Source organism: Echeneis naucrates, chromosome 7, assembly GCF_900963305.1.
Source record: "Echeneis naucrates chromosome 7, fEcheNa1.1, whole genome shotgun sequence".
NCBI lineage: Eukaryota > Metazoa > Chordata > Actinopteri > Carangiformes > Echeneidae > Echeneis > Echeneis naucrates.
The window spans coordinates 15,565,873-15,589,158 of NC_042517.1; the positions used below are offsets into that span (position 1 = coordinate 15,565,873).

General features: G+C 42.5%; 1 protein-coding gene across 2 annotated transcripts; it reads right to left on the reverse strand.

The window, feature by feature from the left end:
• Nucleotides 1-2,249: 2,249 nt before the first annotated feature.
• LOC115045727 (dysbindin-like) lies at nt 2,250-11,575 on the reverse strand. Of its 2 annotated transcripts, none has more exons than XM_029505536.1 (4): nt 11,414-11,575; nt 4,682-4,831; nt 4,371-4,520; nt 2,250-3,358 (listed from the first exon to the last, which is right to left on the reverse strand). In XM_029505536.1, exons 1-4 carry the CDS (start codon nt 11,454-11,456, stop codon nt 3,063-3,065), a joined length of 639 nt encoding a protein of 212 aa, XP_029361396.1. In that variant the 5' UTR covers nt 11,457-11,575; the 3' UTR covers nt 2,250-3,062. The 2 variants fall into 2 exon arrangements, with proteins under 2 accessions (XP_029361396.1, XP_029361397.1); XM_029505537.1 differs by lacking the exon at nt 11,414-11,575 and adding an exon at nt 8,972-9,159.
• Nucleotides 11,576-23,286: the final 11,711 nt, after the last annotated feature.

The following is a 23,286-nucleotide window of genomic DNA, read 5'->3' on the forward strand; positions in this document are numbered from 1 at the left end:
CACGTGATCACCGCTTCACAACGCAGCCCAATCGTTTTTTGTTTGTTTTTGTGCGGGTTTTTATGTTATTCCAAGGAAACGTGACAACCAAACAGTGTTTGTGGGAGTGATCAAACAGCAGCAACGGCAGCCATGATTATAATGATCAATTTAAAAATGTCTGATAGCGGTTAATGATTGCTACCGAGACACTAATTATTTAAATGGAGTCGGACTAAACATGGGGGAGGTGATGTTTGACCTTCAAATAAATATAGCTGTGCCTCTCACCTTGGGCATCAGCAGCTGGCAGGTTGGATGAGCTTGATATCAGATTGGATTGGAACACTTTCATTAGTTGGCGCAGGGAAATCATATGAATATTTTATAAGGAGTGTTTTAATTGAAAAGAGCAGACTTTGATTTCAAAGGCCTGTAGATCTGTCTCACTGAGACATCGAGTGAAAAGAGGATTATAAATGCTTTAATTTAATCACCAAATAAAAAGTAAGCATAATTGTAGACATCACCGCTGGAAACACGGGCCAATCCACTGACATTCCAAGACACAAGAATTTCTTGAATTTTGTTCAGTTTTTAAGGGCAGCTGAGCGACTGATTCTGTGTGTAACACAAGCTCTCACTTTCATCGGTGTGTCAGCAGAAGAGGGAGACTTGTGTTAAATTTTGGGATAGACTTGAGATTTGCAAGGTGCAAGCAGCTGCAACAGCTCTTCAATAATGTTGACATTAAAATGAAACTTTTCATAGCCACTGTGCTTTCAACGTTGAAATTGGGTTGCTTTAAAGTTTGTGTGACCCGTCTTGCTCGGCTTGACTTGTTCGAGTTGTTCGTTCCCACCGCAGTCACTGAGGTTTTATTTGAGACTTCAACTTGAGTGGCAACTGCAAGGTCTCATAGATTCCATGTTAACTTATTTATACAAAGTTTTTGGACACAATTCTGTTTTCCCCACAAAAGGTTGTGCGCGTGTGTGTGTATATGCTTGCTTGCTGTCTGCTCTCGCATGTTCTGTGATATTTCCCCGCCATGACACATTGAAATTTTTTGCCCCAGAGTGCCTGATTTTCTTCCATTTCAGAACATATATAGTGTATGCTCTCTCAGAGCAGCTGGTATTTAAGGCGAGAGGCCTAAATACTTTCACCCGGACTAGGAGGCAGCCAGGCTTAGTTTATGTTACCTTACATTTATATCAGCATGCATGTCTTTTCTCAGTAACAATGATATTGGTGGCACTTGGATACTGATATGCACATGCACATATTGGAATGTATTGGAAAGTTGTGGTGCACACTATAAAACAGGATTCCCCTGAGGCTCTGCTGTTGCCGTTTCATCTCTGTAGAAATTTCAGACCTTTTGTGGTGCGGCTAGGATGTTGGAATATCGCAAAATTAATTATTATTCAGTAGCAGTTGTTACTGACTGAAGGAATGCTTGGAAAAAAAATGTACCACAGCTTGAGAAAGCAAGTAGCGTCAAGGTTTGGGAATGGCCACCCTTATACGAGGGTGGAAGTCCTACTCACCTTTACTCACCTGAGGTCACCCACGTAAGCACAGGGAGAAAAGGCCCCAGGCCCGGGAACCGAACAGGACTTCTTGTTGTGGGGCAAAAGCGCTAACCACTATGCTGCTATATACAATACATTTCATTTTATACGGCACATTTAGAACTACAGCGCATGACCAAAATTGTAGGCATTGAATTGATGACAACTGAGCAGAAACTAAATGTCAACTTGTAAAACTAGTAGAACTAGAAGGGATTATGGTGGGAGGAACAGTGTCAGTTTTGTGGAGTTGTCATTAACTTTTCAGTTTTTAACTTGGTGCCAATATGAACACTGTAACACTTGCTTGATATCGGGTCTGGGATGGTACCGAATCGCTGCTTTCGCTGGAGGGGATTGGGGACCTAATGTACAGTTCTTGTCCTGTGCTGAAACTTATTGGTGTCTCCGTGATTATCTTCAAAAGCCACTGTTTTTTTCCAGTCTGATTTTTGCTACTTGTGTATACGGATATGCAAGTCAGGTAAAAACAAAGAGCCATTTGAAGCATACACTTAGCCATAGTAGACTGCATGATTTGTTGGGTATTTGTTCATTTGTCATAATGTATTTACGGCCCCTGAGTTAAAAATAAGATTTAAAAAAACACAGAACAAGAGTAATCCTCCGATCTGAAATAGGATGAAAGCCATGGCTGAAAAGCGAAAAAGAAAATAAGCGACAATGATAGACATATCTTTTTTTAATTTCTATACGTTCATAGCAGGTTGTTCAGTTAGGTAAGAAGCACACATGACGATGGACTTTGTATGCAGGGGGTTTTGGAATGCTGACCATCCACACCCTCGTACGAATGCACTGACTCACCCAAACAAACACACAGCACAGCATGTAAACAAACACGTCACCTTCTAAGTATTTTTCACATGGATGAGATGCATAACTTGGTTTCAGGTACAGGCGTCAGCGTTGTGGTTCGATAACGAAACGTGTGTAGTGACAAAACTGAAATCATATTGCATAGTCACAACACAAACAAAACATCGTGCAACAAACACAGTTCCATTGATGATACCCAAAATAGTTTGCACATGCACATAGAAAGTTTATCGGCAATAACGTTTGAGGAATTCAGCTCCTTGTTTGGTTTCACTCACTGTGCCTTGTTTCTGCATGTTGATTTTCTGGAGAAAAAAAAAATGGCAATTGCAACTGTGCTGTCTAGAGTTTATCAGTTTGAAGTTTCAATGTTTTGTCACATGTCTGCTTTTGTCGTATGACATCTCATTGTTGTTCTTTTACTTGTATTACCAAAAAAGCCAAAGCAAAGACACACTAACCGTTTAAGGTTTGACGATGGGAGGGAGGGAGAGTTCCCCCAGAAAAAGGAGTTAAACATAAAGTGGCGCGTTTAATCCTGTCACATCATGCTTGTGCATAGCAGAGGTACGCATTGTATTATTTGCAATAAGATGCTGCCAAGAGCTTCGATTTAACAGATCCCGGAAAAAAATACTTGTAAAGAAGCATCACAGATTCCTGTGTTTATGAGCTTTTCATTGCAAGGCTTCTTTCCTCCTCTTCTTCCTCCTCTGTTTCTTCATCCCTGGTTTGGGGAATGGAGGTCAGCAGCAGTGTGTCAGCATGAACTTCTTCATCGTCTGACTGGATCACGGGCGTGTCAGCTCCAGCTCCGCTGGTGTCGCTGGAGCCAGATGATGTGGACGACATACGAGACTTTGCGCTGCGACAAACTTCATTTTCCCGCTTCAAAGGTGCATGTTCTCTGTACACAACCTCTGCATCTTCATCCTCCTCGTCTTCATCTTCGTCCTCACATTCTGTAAACAGAAGCTGTTAACAAACATCAATAACAATCCTTTCATTTTAGTTGGATGGGCCTGCTGTGGACAAGGCAAGTTTTAATTCTACTGAATAAGATCTCACTTGAAGGTGTATTCAAGACCTTCAATGCAAATAAAAGAAACATAACAATAGAAGTAAAGGGCATAATAGGCGGCGTGATCTTTCAATAAATAGCGAAAGAAACAAAAGATTAAATGGTGTGTCTGACAGGAAGCCAGAGTGAAGATGTGAGAACTGAAGTAATGTGCTCTCTCTTCTTGGTTTTAATTAAAACCATAATAGCAGTACTCTGGAAAAGATGTAAATGTCACATCAAATAAAAAATGTAAAATTATATAGCACCAACTCATAGTAAAAATTTTTACAGAGCTGGTGTGCTGTTCCGTGGAAGACTACGGTGTGATTTTCAGTATTTCTCTATCATGGAAGGTGCAAATAAATTCTCAACCTGTGAAAACCTGTGTTATTGCAACATAGAGCCGTTCCAGGGTTTCCTGTAATAGTTCAATACACACAGTCATAAACCTAAAATATTTGCAGCTGAACAAACAAACCTGACGCTGCGAAACCTCTCTGATATGAATTGTTGTTTTTGTAGTAAAACTAAAATCAGAAAATCAGAAATTGGAAATAGTTTTATTGCCAGGTATGTGTAGCCATACTAGGAATTGTGATGTGACTGTGATGTTTCAATCTTGGACAAGGGAAAGACAAAAGAAATAAATAAAAAAGGAGCTATAGATATAAATATACATATTGAAATTAGAAATATTTGAGGTGGGATATGATACAATTGTGCAATAGTGAGGTGGCTTATGGGGAGATCAGGGAGACAGCCTGGGGGAAGAAACTCTGAAATCTGAGAACAATTTCAATGTTCTCGTCCCAATTTTAAATCAGGAAAATTACTTTCTATCTATATCTATTTCAAAATACTAATGGCTCATACTAAAAATACAAAAAATACTAAAGAGGCCGCTCGAGCACCTGGTAGTGGGGATGCCAGCGCTCCCTCGTCTGCTCCAAAGCCAGAGTTGAGAAACACGTCGAGGGCCTCCTGGTCAGATATGTCCATCAGGTCCATCTGCTCCAGGACATCCACATTCACTTCCATGGATGAGATGCTGCCCATGGGAGCTGTATGTATGAGAGGAGCAACCATAACAAAGATATACACTGTAAAGCAGCAATTCGTAGTTATTTCACAGCAAAGGGGGCAAAAGTGAAACAGCTGTTTAAAACATTTCTACATATTTAGCCACCAGGACAGAAAGCGGTGTAAGACGACAGTTGCTCACGTTTCCTGCTGTCGATCTGCAGGTGAGCTGAAGGGAAATTGTTGTCAACATCATGCTGATAGACGTCCTCGAAAAAGCGCTGTCTCTCCCGCATCTTCAGGTGCTGGGCACACTCATTGTCTAAAACCTTCTGAGAGTTGTCTGTCTCGGCTGCGCGAAGAAGAACACAAAAAAGAACGCATAACTTCAACTGCCTTTGATGTATGCATTGTCTTTTATTCAAATGCAGGAAGCTGGTGTGAGGAATAACAACATGTCACGCTCTGCAATGACAGCAAGAGTTATTTGTTCATCTCCAAGCATTTGCATTGATACTTGCAGCATCTAATCTTCCAAAATCTCAGCCTTGGCTGAGGGCCTGTGCATTTTGCGTCACAACAAGTGCATTACTTTATGCTGAAGTCGGTTCCTTGTATTTGGACACGTGGTCTAAATTTTTACTGTGTTTTATACGCTGATGTTTTGAAAAAAACGCTGTGTTCTGGCAGAGCTACTTCTCCTTCCCTAGTTGCAGTTTCTTGGCGTTTGGAGACTCGCCACTGCAAAACCTCATAAATCTCAGAAAGTCTTTTATCTTTTCGAATGTTGCATTTTTTTTGGCAGGGGATTTCATCGTATGAAAATACAGACATAAAAGTCAAGAGAACAGCTGTCCTTAAGTCTGCCTCCAGCGCTGACCTCAACCTGTCCAACCAGCAGTGGTTGTGTAACAATGCTGCATCAACAGCATTCTCCCGCTGGCCACCATGAAATGACACTTTGACTTATGTCACAAGTGTTTTTTTCTGTGTGTGTGTGTGTGTGTGTGTGTGCGTACGAGTGGCCTATATTTATTAATCTGCGAGTGTGAGCATACTCACATAAACTGTACGTTTGCTCTCGCAGTCAATCCTTTGTGGCTGCATGATATTCCGTTTCTGCGCGTTTTTGTCACCCAGTGTGTGAAACGTGTAACAGTCTTCCATGACTGTCATACTTGCCGGCTGCCAGCAGAGAGATCCAGCATGCACGGTAACAACATTTGCCTCACTTCATCAGCATGCACACCTCGTGAATGCTGCTTTTCTCCAGCGTGTGTCTGTGTCACCCAGCCGTCTTCTTCAGACAGCTCCACCTCTGGAGATTCACTTCTAGTCAGTCTATCATTACTTTTTCAAAACCCCAGAGGAGTATGCGTCCACTGTCATGCACTAACAACAGCCCTTTAGTGTGTCAGTCAAGCTGCCTGTGGCCTGTGGTTGCAGCCTTTCTCACTAATATTTGGTGAGAACAGCTGGTGAAACTACAAATGCTGTCAGTGGCATCAAGCTTATAGTGTTGCTGCATAGAAATCGTTAGATCAGTGCAAACTTCATTGCTGCCATATATCTAACTCCAGAAGCTTGGTTACACAACCACTACCTGGGTCAAAAAAATAAATGCATCTGTTATATTTTGCTCAATTTATGCTTGTTATTGTACAAAAACACAGACCAAACAAAGTAATTTCGTATCCATGTAACTCCAAAAACCAAAGCAGCATATTCTCTCTTATAAATACATACAGGAATTGACAAATTACTGCAAAGCAAAGGTGGTTTTGTACAAATAACAGATAGAAGCATTTAAAGGCTTATCAGATGTCAGCAGCAGTTGGCTAAATTAACAGCTCTCAAAAAAAAAAAGAAAGCTCCGGCCTTTTCCTGTCAGTTCAGGAAAACAACACGCAGCACAGGGAACCGTGTGAGAAACCAGCAGCCCACTTAGTTTCCTCAGCAGTTACTACAGGCTCTTACATCAATGACATGGCTTCTGTATGATGATGATGAAACTACACAGCTTACATAAACTTCAGTTTTGCCTTTTGGCCGTGTGGGTTTCTCTCTCCCTCCTTCCCTGAGAATATCTTTATCCTCCTCCTTTTGTGTGTGTGTGTGTGTGTGTGTCTCTTCATCTAAAAATCATATTTCACTACTAAGGTCGAGATAGCCAGTGGACGTGTCCAACCCACGTGCAACCTTAGCTTCATATCTCCATCTGTCTGCCCTTGCGTGGGAGAAAACCGCGTACGTAAAAGGTTGACTCATCGAGATGACCTCAGAGTTTTTTACCGCCCTGCTGCGGAAGACGTGGAGGAGGTCTCTCTCTAAACTTGCTTCAGTAACTTTACTACCATGCTCTGTGAGAGACCCAGATGGTGCTGATGGCCTCCACTGGGAAATCCCTCACTTTTGACAGAGGTTATTAACCGCCAACTAGCCATATGTGGCTGTTTTTGTTTTTTTGTTTTGTTTTAGCTTTCTCTCAATTCTCAATCTCAATCTCAATTCCAATGTAGTTTTCTGTTTACATTTGGATGAATGATAACTTCTAACGAAATCAAACATGAGTCATTCTGGCCTAACAATAAATAGAACTACCCTCGAGCACAAGGGTTGACTTTACTAAAGACGTTTGTGACTAAGCGCAAAGTTATGGAGTCGTACTGGCGTTAGGTATGACAATCCAGAGTCAATATCTGCAACTGTAGCCCTTTTTCAGGACCTGAAAGGCAGCTCACATTGAGAGGATTTACTGTGGGTGGGTTAGTGCGCAAACCGCAGCTGTGATGGCCTTCTGCTACTTTGTTAGAGAAGTGTTTGCATCAGGATTTTAAGGGATGAAGCTTATTAACAAAGAAGATGGGAAAATCTCTGACTACTGACACTGCTCTAAAACAGATCGGCAGAATTAATAATTCAGAATGACTGCTCCGTGCAAAAACTGCTTCTGGCAGCTTTTCATATCATCTGCTGATGATTACCCTGAGACGTGTTTTTACCCTTACTACCGCATGACAGCACCCAGGAATTTGAGTCTCAGTTCAGCATTTGCCTCTTTTTGCAGTCTCCGGACGACTGAAGGTTTAATTTCTTCTGATGTCTTATCGAAGCCTGTTTACAAGTTCATCCCAACCAGCCTCTGGCAATCTGCAACCAGCTAGTTAACATTACTTGGCAAAATTCTGGCTGATAATTCAGGGATGCCAACCGTCACGCTTCTGGAATGATTCACAATCTCGCACTGTCACGTTAGCCAACCCAGCCCAAAACTACATGGTCCTGTTGGTGCCACAGTTGATGGGCTCACTGATAATGATCCATGCGGTGATGGGCAGTCGCCGGGCTCGAGCTGCACTTCACATCCGCTCAAGTCTGTCAGCACAGCAGAGGCGCAGATAGGATTTTTAGGAGCTGTCAGCAAATGAGTTCAACTCAATGAGCTGGACTTTAACTAGTGCTCAAGTACTTACTTTTGTAATAGCCTATGGGCCAATGGTTAGCCCTAAAAAGCCATTTGAGAATTCTTATTTAAAATCATGGATAAACCATCATGAACATTGTTAAACAAAGGCTGACCTGACCAACACTAGCCATACGTGATATAACTGCTATTTGTCTGGAATGACAATCACCCACCAAAACTTCATGTCTTTTGGAAAAAAATGTTTAACATAACTTTATATTTCTACTCCACTGCGTTTATTTAGCTTCAATAACCTTATATGCAACTCTTTATTGCTAAAGATTAAACCAATGGTCCCTAAACTGTTTGACTTGTGGGCCTAATGAAAAAAAAAAAAAAAAAAAAAGCTGCTTACATTCATTCACATTGCTGTGTAAACCAGTTGTGCAGTTAAAAGCGGCGCAAAGTGTTTTGTTTTTGTTTTGTTTTGTTTGACGCAACGACCTCACCCCCTTGCCGGTTCAAGCAGTTGGAGTGACAGCGGGGACGATCAGTCACATGTACGTTTGCAAGAAACCTCCAGAGCCAATCGGAGAGAGATATTTAGGCTAGAGACAGGACTGCTAGCCGTGTACAAACGCACAAAATGTGCGCAGCGATGTAAATTAGTCAAATATTAAATTTGCATTCAGGCCATGTCCTCAAATCCTTGCTTGTGTTGGCAGCTGCATACTTTTTTAGTCCAGATATATATTTCCTCTTTCATTTTTTTATTTCTTTTGTCTTTCTCAGATTCCTAGTATGTTGCAACCATGACCTGACAGAAACAGGCGCTGTTGTTTTGACTGCAGTTCTACCATAGCCTGTGTCCATGCAGAATAATGTCGGTAAACCCCTTGCCTTGGGAGCCAAAACTAGAGTGCAGCAGGTAGCGAGCTTCACAGAGATAAAGCGTTCGTGGTTGACATCAAAGTAATCCTTTCTTTGTTTTTGTGGTTTTGGTTTTGTACAGGCCTGTCGAACATCACATGCAGCCTCATTCACAGCTCGGCTAGATTACAGTAACAACCAAGTCCTGGTTCCTACCGTGAAGTCAACATCAAGGTATTCTGAGAGCTGTTCTGCTGAAATACCTCGAAACTTGTGATCTTTGACCAGGCCCATGTCCCTTACTCAGAAATCCTTGCTCCATCTCACTGAGCTGTAATTACCCAGGCTTAGTGTTATACAATAGCCTTACAGTCCTTCAACTACACACCCAACAACATGGGACAGCAACATTGAGGTGATTACTACACAGCGTGTGCGCTTGTATGCATTCAGGATCAAAGAGAGAGAGAGAGTAAAGAAAAGTTATGCAACCTGAGCCTGATGTGCATCACTCCTTGAATAAAGTAATTGTGCTCTCACTGATTTCATTCAAAGCTTTAGTGGCTCTGCATGTCTTAACCCCCCAGTGACAGATTCCATTGTGCAGTGATGCTGTTTATTTATGGTGTGTCAAGGCAAACAAAAATTATTTTAAAGGCTTCAATACAGCAAGAAAGCTCTTCTGTTGTTATGTTATGTTATGTTGTATGTTCTTGAGATCATAAGCACTTTTTTTTTTTTTTTTTTTTTTTTTTTATGGCTGGGATTCTAACACATGCTGAGAGATTGCCGTGCGTGTTCCTGAGGTGGCGGGGGCGGGGCGGTGCAGGGTCAGAGGTGAGGGTTTAGCTGAAGCACATGATTTATTCTTTCTCCTGGTTGTTCCTCCGATCCCACTGCAGTGCTCTCGATAATACACACCACTGGTCTTTACATAAAGTAAAAACAGTGCACATCCGTCTCTTGGGTTGTTCCATTTTGAACCTAGTCTGCAAGTTTAGCTTGTTTCTCTCTGTTGTCTCATCTTTGGCTATGATGAAAACATTCAGCGCTGACTATACGCATCACCAGCCACTCTTTGTCATTTTAATGGTGCAATCATACATTAAGAGTCCTGGGAACTGCAAGAAAGCAGGAAACAAATGTTCCTGTTGAACCAGAGTCACATGGTGTAGCATTTGATCCCCCTGTGGCGAGTACAAAGAAATCTCATGACCATCTTTCTGCTTACAATCAACAGCGCTTACGAGTATAAGACAGAGCAATTGAGGTTGTTGTGCTGCATGGCCAGTCACATTTGGCAGCCTATCTATCCCTGAGCCCACCCCCACCCGCCTCCTTCAGGAGTGCTGATGGTGTCATCCGGTCCCTAACAGCATACAGCCACATCAGTTTTAGGTATTGCTGTTGTTATTTACAGAGCCGATCACTCTCCTGCTGTAGCCACGGCAGTCCATCAAGTATAAATCATTTATGAGTGAGATCACTGCACCACAACAGCCACCTCCCCCTCCATGCTTCCCGACTCCCCCGACTGCGTACACACACACCCCTCTCCAAACACACAACCCTGTGGTAGAAAGTCAATCCATACTGGCCATTAATGATACCACCTCCCACCTCACCACAGAATCCAGCATCATTTTCATCATACTACGTCATGCTGCTGAACCTGTGGCCTCACGAGAACGTACCATTGAAATGCAAGCGTGATAACTCAGTGCTTCTTTTATCCTCTCCACTCTGATGTTCTGCTTCCTATGATCCCAAGGCTGTGGAATAATCTTGAACCTTGTCTCACCACCCGCTCCCTAAGTGTCTGATCAGATTGTGTATTCCCAGGCCGTTCCCATCCCCGTTCCTGAAGCCATTAGGGCACTTCACTCAGGGCTAAATGCAAAGATAACCTCCAGCCATGCTGACTGCCCCCTATTAAGGCCAATCAAAACAGGGCTTTTGGTAATCTGCACAGAGCTAGCAAATGAAGTGCTCAGCCTGTACTCTGTATATGTTAGCAAAAACATGAAGTGGTATGGGAAAACTGCTGATTTTTTTTTTCTCTCTATGTCTAAGAACAAGCTGCTCTCATGGGGGTCATTTGCCCAGTTAGATAGCAGAACAATGTTTCTCTGGGAAGCAGGCAGCAGTTCGCATTGTTCCACTACGTTGAATCGTAAGTTTTGTCAGACTGCAGGAAGGGTTATGCCTCTACCGTCATTAAGCCTCATCTGGATCAAGCACCATCAAGGATGTCAGGCTAAGTTGGTAAAAAAAAAAGAAAAAAGGTTGACCGCTAATAAGGGTTGTTTCAGTGCTGGACTCGGAATAAATGAATGTGTGCAATGACAATAATTAATCCTTCGGAGACAGTTCATCTTGTCTTATGAGTCAGAGGTCAACTAGCTCAACGATTCTTGAATTTAGTGCCTGCTGTCTATTTTGCACTGAAGCTTCCTGTCAGCTGTGTGGACTCTATAAAACGAGAGGAGACTTTGCTGTAGGACTGCATTGCTGCCTAGAAATGAAACAAAACAGAGAAATCCCCTGCAGAAATTATGATGTGCTATATAGTACTGCAAATCTTGTGCGCCCCCCCCCCCCCTCTCTTTAGCTACATTTTTTGTTTACTCATACACTGTTACTGTTATTGTTACTTACATGCCAGTCGCTTTTTGTGGTAGGTCGAGCCAGTAGATGACATGATCCAGTGGATGTGGGACTGATTGAAGAGATTGGGCGCCTCTTTTTCTTTTTTCTTTTCCTTTTTTTTTTTTTTTTTTTCTCGTCCCCTCCCGTCAAGGCTCCAGGACAGGATGCTGGTGTGAGTTTTTGCTGGTCATCTATTCATTGCATCTCTTGACTTTGGCACCAGAACGATCAAAAAAAAAAAAACAAAACAAAACACAACAACAACAACAACAGAACTCAGACTCGCAGTGCCCCTTGCCGCCCTCCCCGCTTCTTTTCTCTTTTTTTTCTACTCTGCTGTGTCTCTCTCTTTTCTTTTTCCCTTTTTTTTTTTTTTTGCTGTGTTGGCTGACGTCCTCCCCCCTTTTCTGACTGCCTTTGCTGTTCTTTCACAGTTTTCCCTCTCGCTGCTTCACACTCTCATCTCAGCTGCACGCACACGCAGACACACACGCTGTCTTGCTCTCTCTGTCAGGCAGGCTCAGTAGAGTTGTGGGGGGGGGGATTATAGTGAGCTACAGCACTGTGGCATGTACCAACTGATGACTACAAAGGGGTCAGCAGGATCAGGAGGAGTAAAGGCTTTTTATGTAATACTGAGGAACACAAAATAATTAAACTTCTCCGATCACAGCATTGTTTTATGTCATTTATTTATTCACTTTGCTTTATAGGATGAAAGCTTCAGTAAACTACAATAAGAGAACTCCAAATCTGCTGCATTTCATTACATCACCACGGTCATTCTCAGTATAAGGAAACATATCAGCTGCTATTTATTATACTACCTCTGTGCTACATCAGCTCATTTCATACTATCCCACTGAACTCCCTCTCTCTCTCTCTCTCAATGTTGGTGTTGGCAATTTCTCTTTTTTTATTTTCATCATAACTCAACACCATCGTGTTGCAAAACAAAATAAACAAATAAACAAAACAGGTTCAGACTGATTCAGACAGGCTGTAAAATTGGCGCATTGAGCTAAAGTCTAACCTCATCATGCTGATTCGAAACACCACGTAACACCATTTCCCAGCTAGCATTTACCAGGTTCACAGATTAAAACTTTAAACTGAGCATAAAGTGCAGCTGTGAGAACTGGTCATCAACCAAATTAGAGGTCTGATTTAAAAAAAAAAAAAAAAAAAAAAGGGTAGTGGTGCGGTTATGCCCTCTATAGACCTTGAATATGACAAATCCATTTAACTGCGAATCTTATTTCTCCCAAACTCAATCTCATGGCAGCGCTAGAAGGGACATCAGATCACTCACACACAGTCTGAGGAAGAAATTAATTGCTGTATGACATTGCTGTATGACATTCCACAATAATTAATAGTAATTAATAATAAATAGTAAGTAATTCAGCATTTCAGCATTGTGGTGCAAGCTTAACAAATAGCTTGCACCACAATGCTTGAAAAACCGACAATACTGTAGTGACATTGTACAAGACTGTATAAGCCTGAGTACAACTTTCCATGACCGGGAAACTGGTTATTTTATTACTTAACATTTTTTGGCTTACCCTCCAATTGTTTACCCAGCACTTATTAATTATACATAGCCGTTGTTCAACTTATCTTTTGAAATCAGAGGTTAAACTAAGACCATCGGCCTATCTGAAGGCTCCTCAGGCATTGCACACTTTCTTTTTTTTTTTTTTGAGCATTGCCACAACAAAACAGCTTGACGCCTTACTTTCTGGAAAAGAATTCTAGAGCATCTGACAGGACATCTGATTAAACCGCAAGGGACCATTTTCCCTTTATTAATGGTTTGGTCATATTTAGGCATGATGGCTTATCAGACATTAATTATGTATTAATGGCAACAGATGATATTTCCATCCATCATGCTGTGTAGTATTTGGAAAGCTTGCAGGTATTGCAGTTTCGTTTAGTTGGTTCAGTTGGAAAATTCTCTCCATTAAATCAAAGAATTGCATCAAATCTTTGTTCTTTTATTTTATTTGCAAAACAACTCATCTCTTCTTGGGACATTTGTTGAAAAGGTTGTGTTATATTTTTTTTTTCCCCCAAATGTGAACAGCAGCATTTACTTACATATAATTGAGTACCCACACAACTACACACACAACGCTAACAACTACACAACACACTGGGGCAAAGGCAGAGTAATTGTCACACATGGGGGGTTAATAGGCACTTAGCATCGTGGAATCTTCAGGTCCTGACTCCCCCTTCCCTAATAAGAGGTTTCTAACAGCCAATTACATCCCCCTGCATACAGCTGGCTGAAAGACACAGCTCCAGTCTAACCACTAATGTCAGGGAAAATGTCAGGAGACACAAAATGATTCTCGGCCTGTTCTGCTGCACTCTGGCACTGCTGACACCTTTGAACTCAGAGATACGTTGCGTTTTGTTCGTCAGCACAATTTCACAGGGGGTCTGTTTTGGCATGTGATTGGCAGCAGACGTCACACCTCTGTTCAAAACTGGGGGCAACGCGAGTCGACTGTGTTCCATTTGTAGACAGGAAAACACGATTTGATAACAACTCGTGAGTGTTGACGTTTTTCAAAGATGTGAGAAAAGAGTTTCCCTGTCACTGGATATGCTCACAATTCAGCTGCTGCAGATTTCATTTCTGTAAGTCTCGCAAGGGCCTCATCTTAACGTCACTTGTGAGTCAACATTGGCATCTGCTGGCGAGGGTTGTGTATTACATTTTAGCTCAATCTCAGTCACCTTGTGTTGCCTTTTTTTCTTTTTTTGTTGAAACACAAAAAGGATGTCTCAACTTCTGTGTGTGCAATGCCAAAAAGTAAAAATTCTGAACACCTCATCGGTATCAGCAAATCAAGCGAGTTTGTTCTTTTGGCTCTTTCTGATTAGATGTTTTCTCAGAAAATAAATGACATTTCAGATTTGCATTTTCAGGCTTCAGATGCTCCCAGGTTTAATTCATTCAGGTGAACAAAAGGGGATTTCCAGTGACTGTATCCTTGTGCTCATGAGTGAGTGTGTGTGTGTGTGTGTGTGTTCTGCCTGTTTGTCTTTCAGCTCTGCCAGTGCTGGCTTCCTCTTTGAAACTGTGTTGTCTCAATTTTCTGCAGCATCGTCTCTGATGTGGGTAGTGAGTCATGCTGTGGTAAATATACACATGCATGCACATACACATTAAGACAGTCACAGACATGTATTCCCATGCACACACACTGTTCATGGTCACTATAGTTACTCTTCCCTTTGCATTCATGTTAAACTTCGGCTGTACAATACACAGCGAACCTGCTGGATTTTCTCAGGTGAACCACACAGCTGAGTCTCAGCAACACACACACACACACACAAAAGTTCATCTTCACTTCACATTTTCTCATCTGCACCAGACAGAGTCAAAGCCCTCAAACTTTATTAAAAATATCACATTGTGTGGTGTGGGGATATTCTGGGGGTCACCATGGCAACAGACATCGAAGTGCCACATGCACAAATGTGCACACCTGCCTGCCAGTATTCCAACTTGTGCCTCTGAGCCTCCCTGTTAGGCAGTATCTAGGTGCTGTTTGCTAAATGTGGCAGGACGGAGAAGCAGTCACAATGCCTTTGTTCTCAGAAAGAGGAGCACGCGGCTCTGTTGAGGTGTTAATTAGCCTTTGTGAGAGTAGAAAGTTGTTAGGAATGTGTTTGCTTCAGCTGTGAGATGCACAACCTTTTGTGCGAAGCAGAGCTTTGTCTTGCCAGACATTGTAAAGAATGCTACAGAGTGAGTGACAGCTTCTTTTAAAGCAGCAGTGTTTTATAAGTACAACCGCCACCATTCAGGGCTCCCTGTTTGTCCTTGCCGACAGTGGATGTGACAGTTACCGAATCCCCCGAGCAGCCGCAGTATTAAAAGCATTAAATGGCTCTAGATGTCGTGGCTAATCAGTGCGCCTACCTGTTGTGCGACCAAAACTTTGTGTCAGCACAAAGCTCAGTGTAGCACGACACGTCTCATTCGCGACCTGTAGTTTGCATGGTCGGATCTTTAAATTTGAAATGGCCTCACCTCTTTGTTTGACGTGTGTGCAAAAGTGTGTGCATTGAGGAATGACTTTTGAGTGAACACAATGGTTAGTGATGTCAGTTTTGCAAGTGTTTGCAGTGTTTTTTCAGTGTCTAAATGAGATCTAGTGACTCATGTGGAGAAAACAGGCTGCTCGGACTGGAGGACTGACAGTATCGGTTTGACTTGTCATGCTGAGCTTTGCCACTGATATACAACACTAGATTTAGTATTTTCTTGTGGATCTTAGTCATTGCAAGATGAAAAAGCAAACCACACATTAAGAATTTGATGAGCAGTAAATATAAAGGCCAATTATATTTTGTGTTTCCTGTCGATGAAAATAGGTTATGTTTATCAGATGTTCACATATTTTGTCATTTTTTTATCCACACGTCAAAAACCAAAGGAAGGTCCTCTGTATGAGGGATCTTGTGTTATGCAAAGGTGGCATAACATTAAACCTGTAAACCAGAATATTCTGGTCTGCTGGTGGAATATCCCCTCCCGATTATGTATATTATTATATATATCCCACATTTACTCCCCTGGGTTAGTGTGTGTAATGGTTCATGTTCAGGAATAAAAAGCCATTTAGATGTTTCTCATTGCGAAGCACGCACACAACGTTTGTGAGCGTGTGTGCGTACGCGTGTGAATGTATGCATGGGTGTGTGAGTCATGCACTTCTATCCAGCCCCCTGGGCTTTAAGTTCTGATGCCCATCTTTCAGCTCCTCTACTGCACACTGAACCCAGTGAACCTTCTGCTGTTTACACTCTCCCCCTCCTCGGGCTCGCTCTGCCTCTGTTTATCTCTCACACACACTCTCATGCTCATCTCCTTCCATCTTCCTCTTGCTCGCTTTCTTTCTCCCTTTCCCTCCAGCTCCCTACAGTACATCTTTCATTCTCACACTCTCACGCTCCCTCACTTTCATATTCTTTTCACCTACAAACCCTTCCTCCATCTCCCTTTATAACTGCGCCTCTGTGTAGCTACCTCTGCAGATCAAGTCTTATTCAGACTCAGACATCGTCCAAGTGTGTCGGGTTCAGACGCACAGCCAAGGTCCTTCACTAAGTGTAGATGTGTCCACAGAGAAAGAGTAGGACAGAGAGTGAGAGATAGAAGGTGTCTGATAGGAGCTGTAGATGGACTCGCCGTATGTAACGTCCTCATTTCCACTCTTCACCATCTCCTCACTGCCGTCTTTCTCCTTCACGTCCACTCCTTGTCATGTCATCATCGCTCTCGTGCACCCGTTCCATCAGGATGCAGAAAGTCGAACAGCTGCTCTGTAGTTACAACTCTCTCCATCAGCAGACTGGCAACAGTGTGGCTCTTTTATCTGTTTCTAGGCACGTCCTTTTTCTTATTTCATGAATGGGGATGTGTGTGTATGTGTGTGAGTTTGGATGTGGGAGGGGTGGGGGGATGTGCCGTTCATGTCAGCTTTTCCAGGACATTTAAGGTGCCATTTTAAGCCTCCGTCTGAGGTAACTTTACACCCCAACAAATGGCAACATCATCCACAGCCCCCTGAATGCCAAATTGCTTTGCTTGCATTTCTGCAGCACTTTGTGGAACTGAAACACACTATTAATGAACCTGGTTAAGCAAGTGTGAATCAAGTGTGAGAAAGTGAATGTGCCTGTTTGGACACAGCTCAGAAGTCCACTGAGGTGCATTGAAGAGGTAAGTAAGTATCTGTATCACACGGCATGAGCTGCAAAGGAGCACATCTCACTGCGGCAGAGTTATAGTATGTGTGTGCGCGTGCGGGATTGCGTGTGTGTATTTGTGCGCTAGGTACAGCATGTAGCATGCGCACCCATGTATGCGTGTGAGAGACGGCCATAATGGGAATTATACATTCGGCATAAGTCACAGAGTTCATTTCCATGCGACAGATCAGCTGGTTCATCGCCTCTCAGGCTTCAATCATGAATTAAAAAAACATGCTTGTTGCTTTAGCACGTGGGTGTTGCTTGCTCCTAAGTGACGCTTGTTTCTTTGGTCTTGACTGCCTCTAGTGAATGGGATTGATTTTATTGATTTATTTATTTTTTCCACACAGTCATGCCGGTTATCCCTGAGGCAGAGGAACCTTCTCAGCGGTGTTTCTACACTTGGCAGCACACGTTGGGAACCCCAGGCTTGGTCACGGATAGCATATACACACACTGTAAATGGCTAATCGGGTATCAAACCAGCGGAGAGGAAAAAGCGCCTCCACTCCGTGTCTCATTCATTATTCACAGCCAGCAAATGAAGTCTGTACAGTGGGAACAATCAATTATTGATGAGAGTAGGTAGGAGGGAAAGAGAGAGGGAGAGATGAAGGGGGTAAAGTGAGGCCTACCTTGCATGCAGCAGAGCTTTAGCATGCCAGTGTTCATCACAGTGACATTCTGCAACCTGCATGCTCAGAGCTTCACAGATAATCGACTCCGGGGGCCCAGAATCCCCGAGAGTCTTAAGTGGGCATCCATCTTTCACATCGCATCTATAGCCTTTCTTTGATTATGACTCAGTGTGGTAACTTTGAACACTTTTGGTTCAGATATGTGTGCATTTGTGTTTTTTTTTTTTTTTTTCCTGGCTTGTTGCACTGACACAGTCATTGTGAAACTACATTTGGTCTTTTCACAAATGTTGAGTGACAGTCATATAATCCCCGCAGTAGGTTACAGCTTGCTCCGAAACCAGGACTTAAAATTGGCCCAGATGCAGCACTTTAGAATGAACACGCTAAAGAGTCTTTAATCTTCTCAGTGTTTGACTCATGCCAGCCTTTAGTCTGTCCTCTTGACTCCCAGTAAGTACAGAACACGTTACACATACTAGACCGCAACCTTTGTCTGAGATAAATTTAGTTGTGATTCTAGGAATTTAATATAACATAATCACAGATGGAGAAAATTGTTTTCATTCACCGTTGAGCTAGAAAGTAAATCTGCATATTATCTGAATAAATTTCATATTCTACCTTCTTTGGTAGTTGATTTCTTTTAAGAGACAATTTTCTTTCACCGTGTTCTTGAAAGTGAAAAGAAAGCAATAACTCTAATCATATATTCAATTTTGGGACTTTCCTGGCCAATTAAGCCGTCTGGAACCACGAGCTGATGTTCTGCTTCATCTGGGCCAGTGAACCATACCGTAGACACAGTTTCACAACTCCAACCTGTGGCACTTTGTATGGCCATTTGCATGTGCTGCGGGGCTGCCCCATACATATTCATGCATTTGCGCACACGTGTGTTCGAGATTACACACCTCACTGAGATTGACATTATTTCCAGAGGGGCATTATTTTCTATTGACGTTTTTCTGCAGCTGCTTTAAACTGGCACTGATTGTTGTGATTGGAAATTCTAACTGTGAAGCATCTGCTGGAATTTTTGTCTCAAGCTTTCTCTCATTTCACTATTCTTTAAATGTCAGATATTTTCTACTGGAAACCGTTCTATTTGTGCTGTCTCTATTTGGTGTTTGTGTGTATCTAACTGTGTGTGTGTGTGTGTGTGTGTGTGTGTGTGTGTGTGGGCAGAAAGACTGTTTGATGTGAGTCAGATCCAAACCCAGGCTGGTTTCTCTCACATGTGTGTGGGACGCATCCAGATGGCTGCACAGGACTGCACAAATGTCACTCTGATAATGAGACAACACGGCCTGTTGAAAATACAGGTAGTGGGGCTGTGTGTGTTTTGTGCTTTATATACATACACACACTCATATTTAGAGAGATGGCATGGAAAAAGAAAGACGAAGGCCCCACTGAGAGCAAGAAAGTATGCAATTATCAGCCATAACGCGACACACTGAGAGCATAATATTGACACAGATACAGTGTTTGTGCATCATGTGGATAAACCAACACATGCATGGCGGTAGTTCATCAGCCGCGTGCACGTAGACCATGTTTTGTTATGTTGGTTTGTTTTTTTTGGTTTTTTTCCCCCATTGTCGGTTTCAGCGTGGTGACCTCCAAGAAATCGTGAATGTAACAATATTCATCCGTTGACCTGCGCAAACCGACAACTTGGCCTGTGCCCCTCTCCAGCCCTCGAGGGTCACCACGGGTCATCACTCAGTTGCCATGAGAACAAGCAACATAAAGGAATATTCTCCAGAGCACTAAACAGTCACACCTTATACGCTGTCTCCGACAGACTCAGCTGAGTTGCACATCAAGTGTGAAAGCAGGAGTGAGAAGTTGTTGTTTATTTAATTTTCCTACGAGTCACAAGAGTGGCCTGTCAACCCCGCTCTTTTTCGCACTCGCTCTCCCCATCTCCATCTCTCTCCTGCATTAAAACCCATTTTCACACATACCCATGGACATTTGCTCACACATATTTTCTTTGTCTGCATCACTCCACTCAGTAGTTCTCTCACACAATATATTCCCAGTTATTTTGAACGGCAACACACAGGTGCAATGCTCCGTGTGTGTGTGTGTGTGTGTCTGTCATTCCAGACTGCATGATCTAATGTAACTATTGCACCTACGTTGTGAACCCTCCAAACAGCTCAGTCAACCTCATGAGGTTCCTGCACCTGTTTGCTTACCACGCGCACAAACGTACTTTCTATATAAGCCCACAGTTGCGAATACTAATCCAGTGACACCATTATGATCCAAGACACATGGCATGTGTGTGTGCGCGTGCGTGTGTACGTGCACGTGTGTGCAAAGCGCGTGTGTGCAATGCGCGTGTGTGTGAGTGGGAGGTGCTGCTGTTGTATCAAACGCTGTCCACTGCTGGCAGTGAATTTCCTCTCTGAGGTGATCTGTTATAGTGACAGGGCAGCGAGTATTTTTAGCCGGAGAGAGAGGACAAATAATGAAGCAGGAAAGACAGAGGGAGACGACAAGGGGACGCATGCGGGAGAGAGAGGAATGAGAGAGGAGAGAAAGAGAGAGAAAGAGATGGGGGAAGTGAAATCTGAGGGTAAAACAAAACCACCTGGATGTTGCTGACTTGCTGGTCTTCTGTTTAAAGCTCAGGCTATATACATCGCATTACATACCCGCACTCAGAGCAACACATACCTCATGTTTATGTGCACACACACACACACACACACACACACACACACACACATATCTAACCATAACTCTAAAGACTCACAGATTGTTTTTAGTTTAGGGATGGGTCTCATTTTTCATCAGTTACAGTGACATTGTACTGAAACAAGGAAACAGGATTACAGCAAAAACTAATGGGCCGAGAAACAGTAGAGGTCAGACAACTTGGAGACCAACCCTCCTTTTTTATTTTTTTTTAATTTCCTTCTTCTTCTCCTTTTTTTTTTCTTTTTTTTTTCTTTTAAATAAAACCGAAAGTGAGTTTAACCAAAATGTCAGCAATAACCCCACATGGTGGAGAGATGACTGGCAGGGGTTAAGCAGTTTGTGTTAGGAAGATAACACACGCTGACGGGGAAATGGACTTGACTTCACCACACATACTACCTATTGAATCACCAAATCCAATCCCAACCACTGCTTTGGAACAGAAAACTTGGTGCTATTTTGAAACGTAACTAATTTGATATTTCCAAGCCGTTTAGCTGATTCATTTCAGAAACAAGTGAAAAAGTTGCTCTCAATTTTTGGTTTCAGTTTTTCCTAAATATTGTCTTGTTATTTTCTTTGTCATCTATGTTTTGGTTGAACAAAAACGAGACATCACTCGGGTTTTGGGAAGTTATGATGGGCATTTCTTACAATGACAAATTATTTGATTTATTCCAAAATATATTGGCAAATTATTGAAAAAATGGAAATAATTTGTAAATGTGACCCAATTTACAGTCAGACAGTTTCCTTATTAATTCACCTCTTTTTCTGCTGCACATACGTCTAGCTACTTTCAAGTTGGTTTAAAACTAATTGTGTATGCCACTCTTTTTATTTTTGGAAATGTCACTTCTGTCTCATATGTCTGCCACATAATTTTCACGAGAAACAGAAATGGGAGGTAAATTTATGGAACTACTTTTCAAGCTTGACCAAACCAGAATCAACGTTGCCAGTTTAGTGTAGTGGAACAATTGGACAAAGCAGTTACTCAGAAAAACAACTAACGAGTACCAGAATACAACTCAAAGATAAAGACTGTAATAGACTTCTCCTTTTTACTTCTCCTTTTTCTGAATGGTATTCTTACTGGAGTAGCTCTCTGGTTTTTAGAATCAGTTGTCACAAGACCAAGTAGTTTTGGCCTTCACAGCAAAGTGTTGGGTAAAATAATATAAAGGGCTCAGGGTGGTGGTCAGGACACGATGGTCTGCACACGCAAGTCATGAGGCCTCTGTGTAGCACAATGTCCTCCTCTCTCTCTCTCTCTCTCTCTCACACACACACACTCTCTCTCTCTCTCTCTCTCTCTCTCTCACTGGTTTGTTCCCTGAGTCAGCACTCTGCCTCAGCTCCAGTTTCTCTACCCCAGCCCGACGCTGCCCGCCTCCCTGCAGGACACTATTAGGACATCTCTCTGTGTGTGCCCGTGTTTGTGAGTGTTTATTTGTGCCCAGGCTTGTGCGAGCGTGTGTGTGCCTTTGTGGGAGAGAGCTACTGTTGCATTTACGTGGTCAGGTCCTTTCACCATCTTATGCAATACAATATTTTTCACTTTGCGAGTAACCCTGGATATTTCTGTCTGCTCCAACGAATCAGCTACTGTGCCAGTGCACCATGAAAGATCCACGTCTCCTCTCACTCTTCCGAAACACTCCCAATGGGTTTTGCATGTTGTAATGTTTATGTGTGTGTGTGTGTGTGTGTGTTTGTCTGTGAGACTTTCTGCATACTACTAGTTCTGCTAACATGGCCCAAAAATAGCAAAGTGTAGAGGTGTGAAGTAAAAAAGGAAAGGACACTTTAGTAGAGGAGTAACTGACACGGGGTGAGTCACTTTCTCTCTCTCACAAACACACACACACACATATACACACACACACGCACAAATATGGAATATAATGTAACACACGCACACGGTTGTGAAATTGTCTCACGTTGGCTTTGTCACTGCTGACTGTGGTGTGTGTATTGGCAGGAACCACGAGTTTGTGTCTCACTACCATGTGATTTTCACGTCTACTGTGACTTGAATTTGCCCAGAAAATGTCATGTCAAAGATTCCCCATCCTCGGCTTTCCTAGTCACGCTTTCACGAGCTTCCTTTTTTTTCTTTTTTTCTTTTTTTTTTCAATGGGTTAGCAGAGTTTATACATTTTCTCTCATTCCAGTGGGCCTCCTCAGCATCAGACGCTGTACAGTGATGATGGGGAGGAGCTGAACACGCTCCAGCTACTGATTCTAGGAAGATCACTGTAAAGTTTAACCAGCAGAAACCCTGACACCCCTGCTGTCAGTGTTTGACTCTGATGACTTTGTATCTTACCTCATCTTACAACACCTAACATCACACTGTTCATACAAGCACAGCCACATCACTGATTTGTCATATCACTCCTGAAGTGAGTGTTAAAGATCCTGTTGGCATTTCAATGTAATTAGTTTTTTGTCTGAGTCGGTGTCTCGCTGAGCCACAAGGGTCATCGATGACGTAAAGAAACCGGTTAAAAATGTATAACCTCAAAGTAACGCAGCTGATCCTTTTTTCATAATTTGGATTTTTGAAGGTTTCCTCTGTCACCAGTGCCCTGTTGTTTCCCATTTCTATTACATCAGTGTTTATAGGATGTTGTAGTGTGAATGCAGAAGTGAGAATGGGAGCGACAGAAGGAGAGAGGAAATGATACTAAGACGTTTGGCTTGCACAGTGCCTAATGATCACAGGAGCAAAAG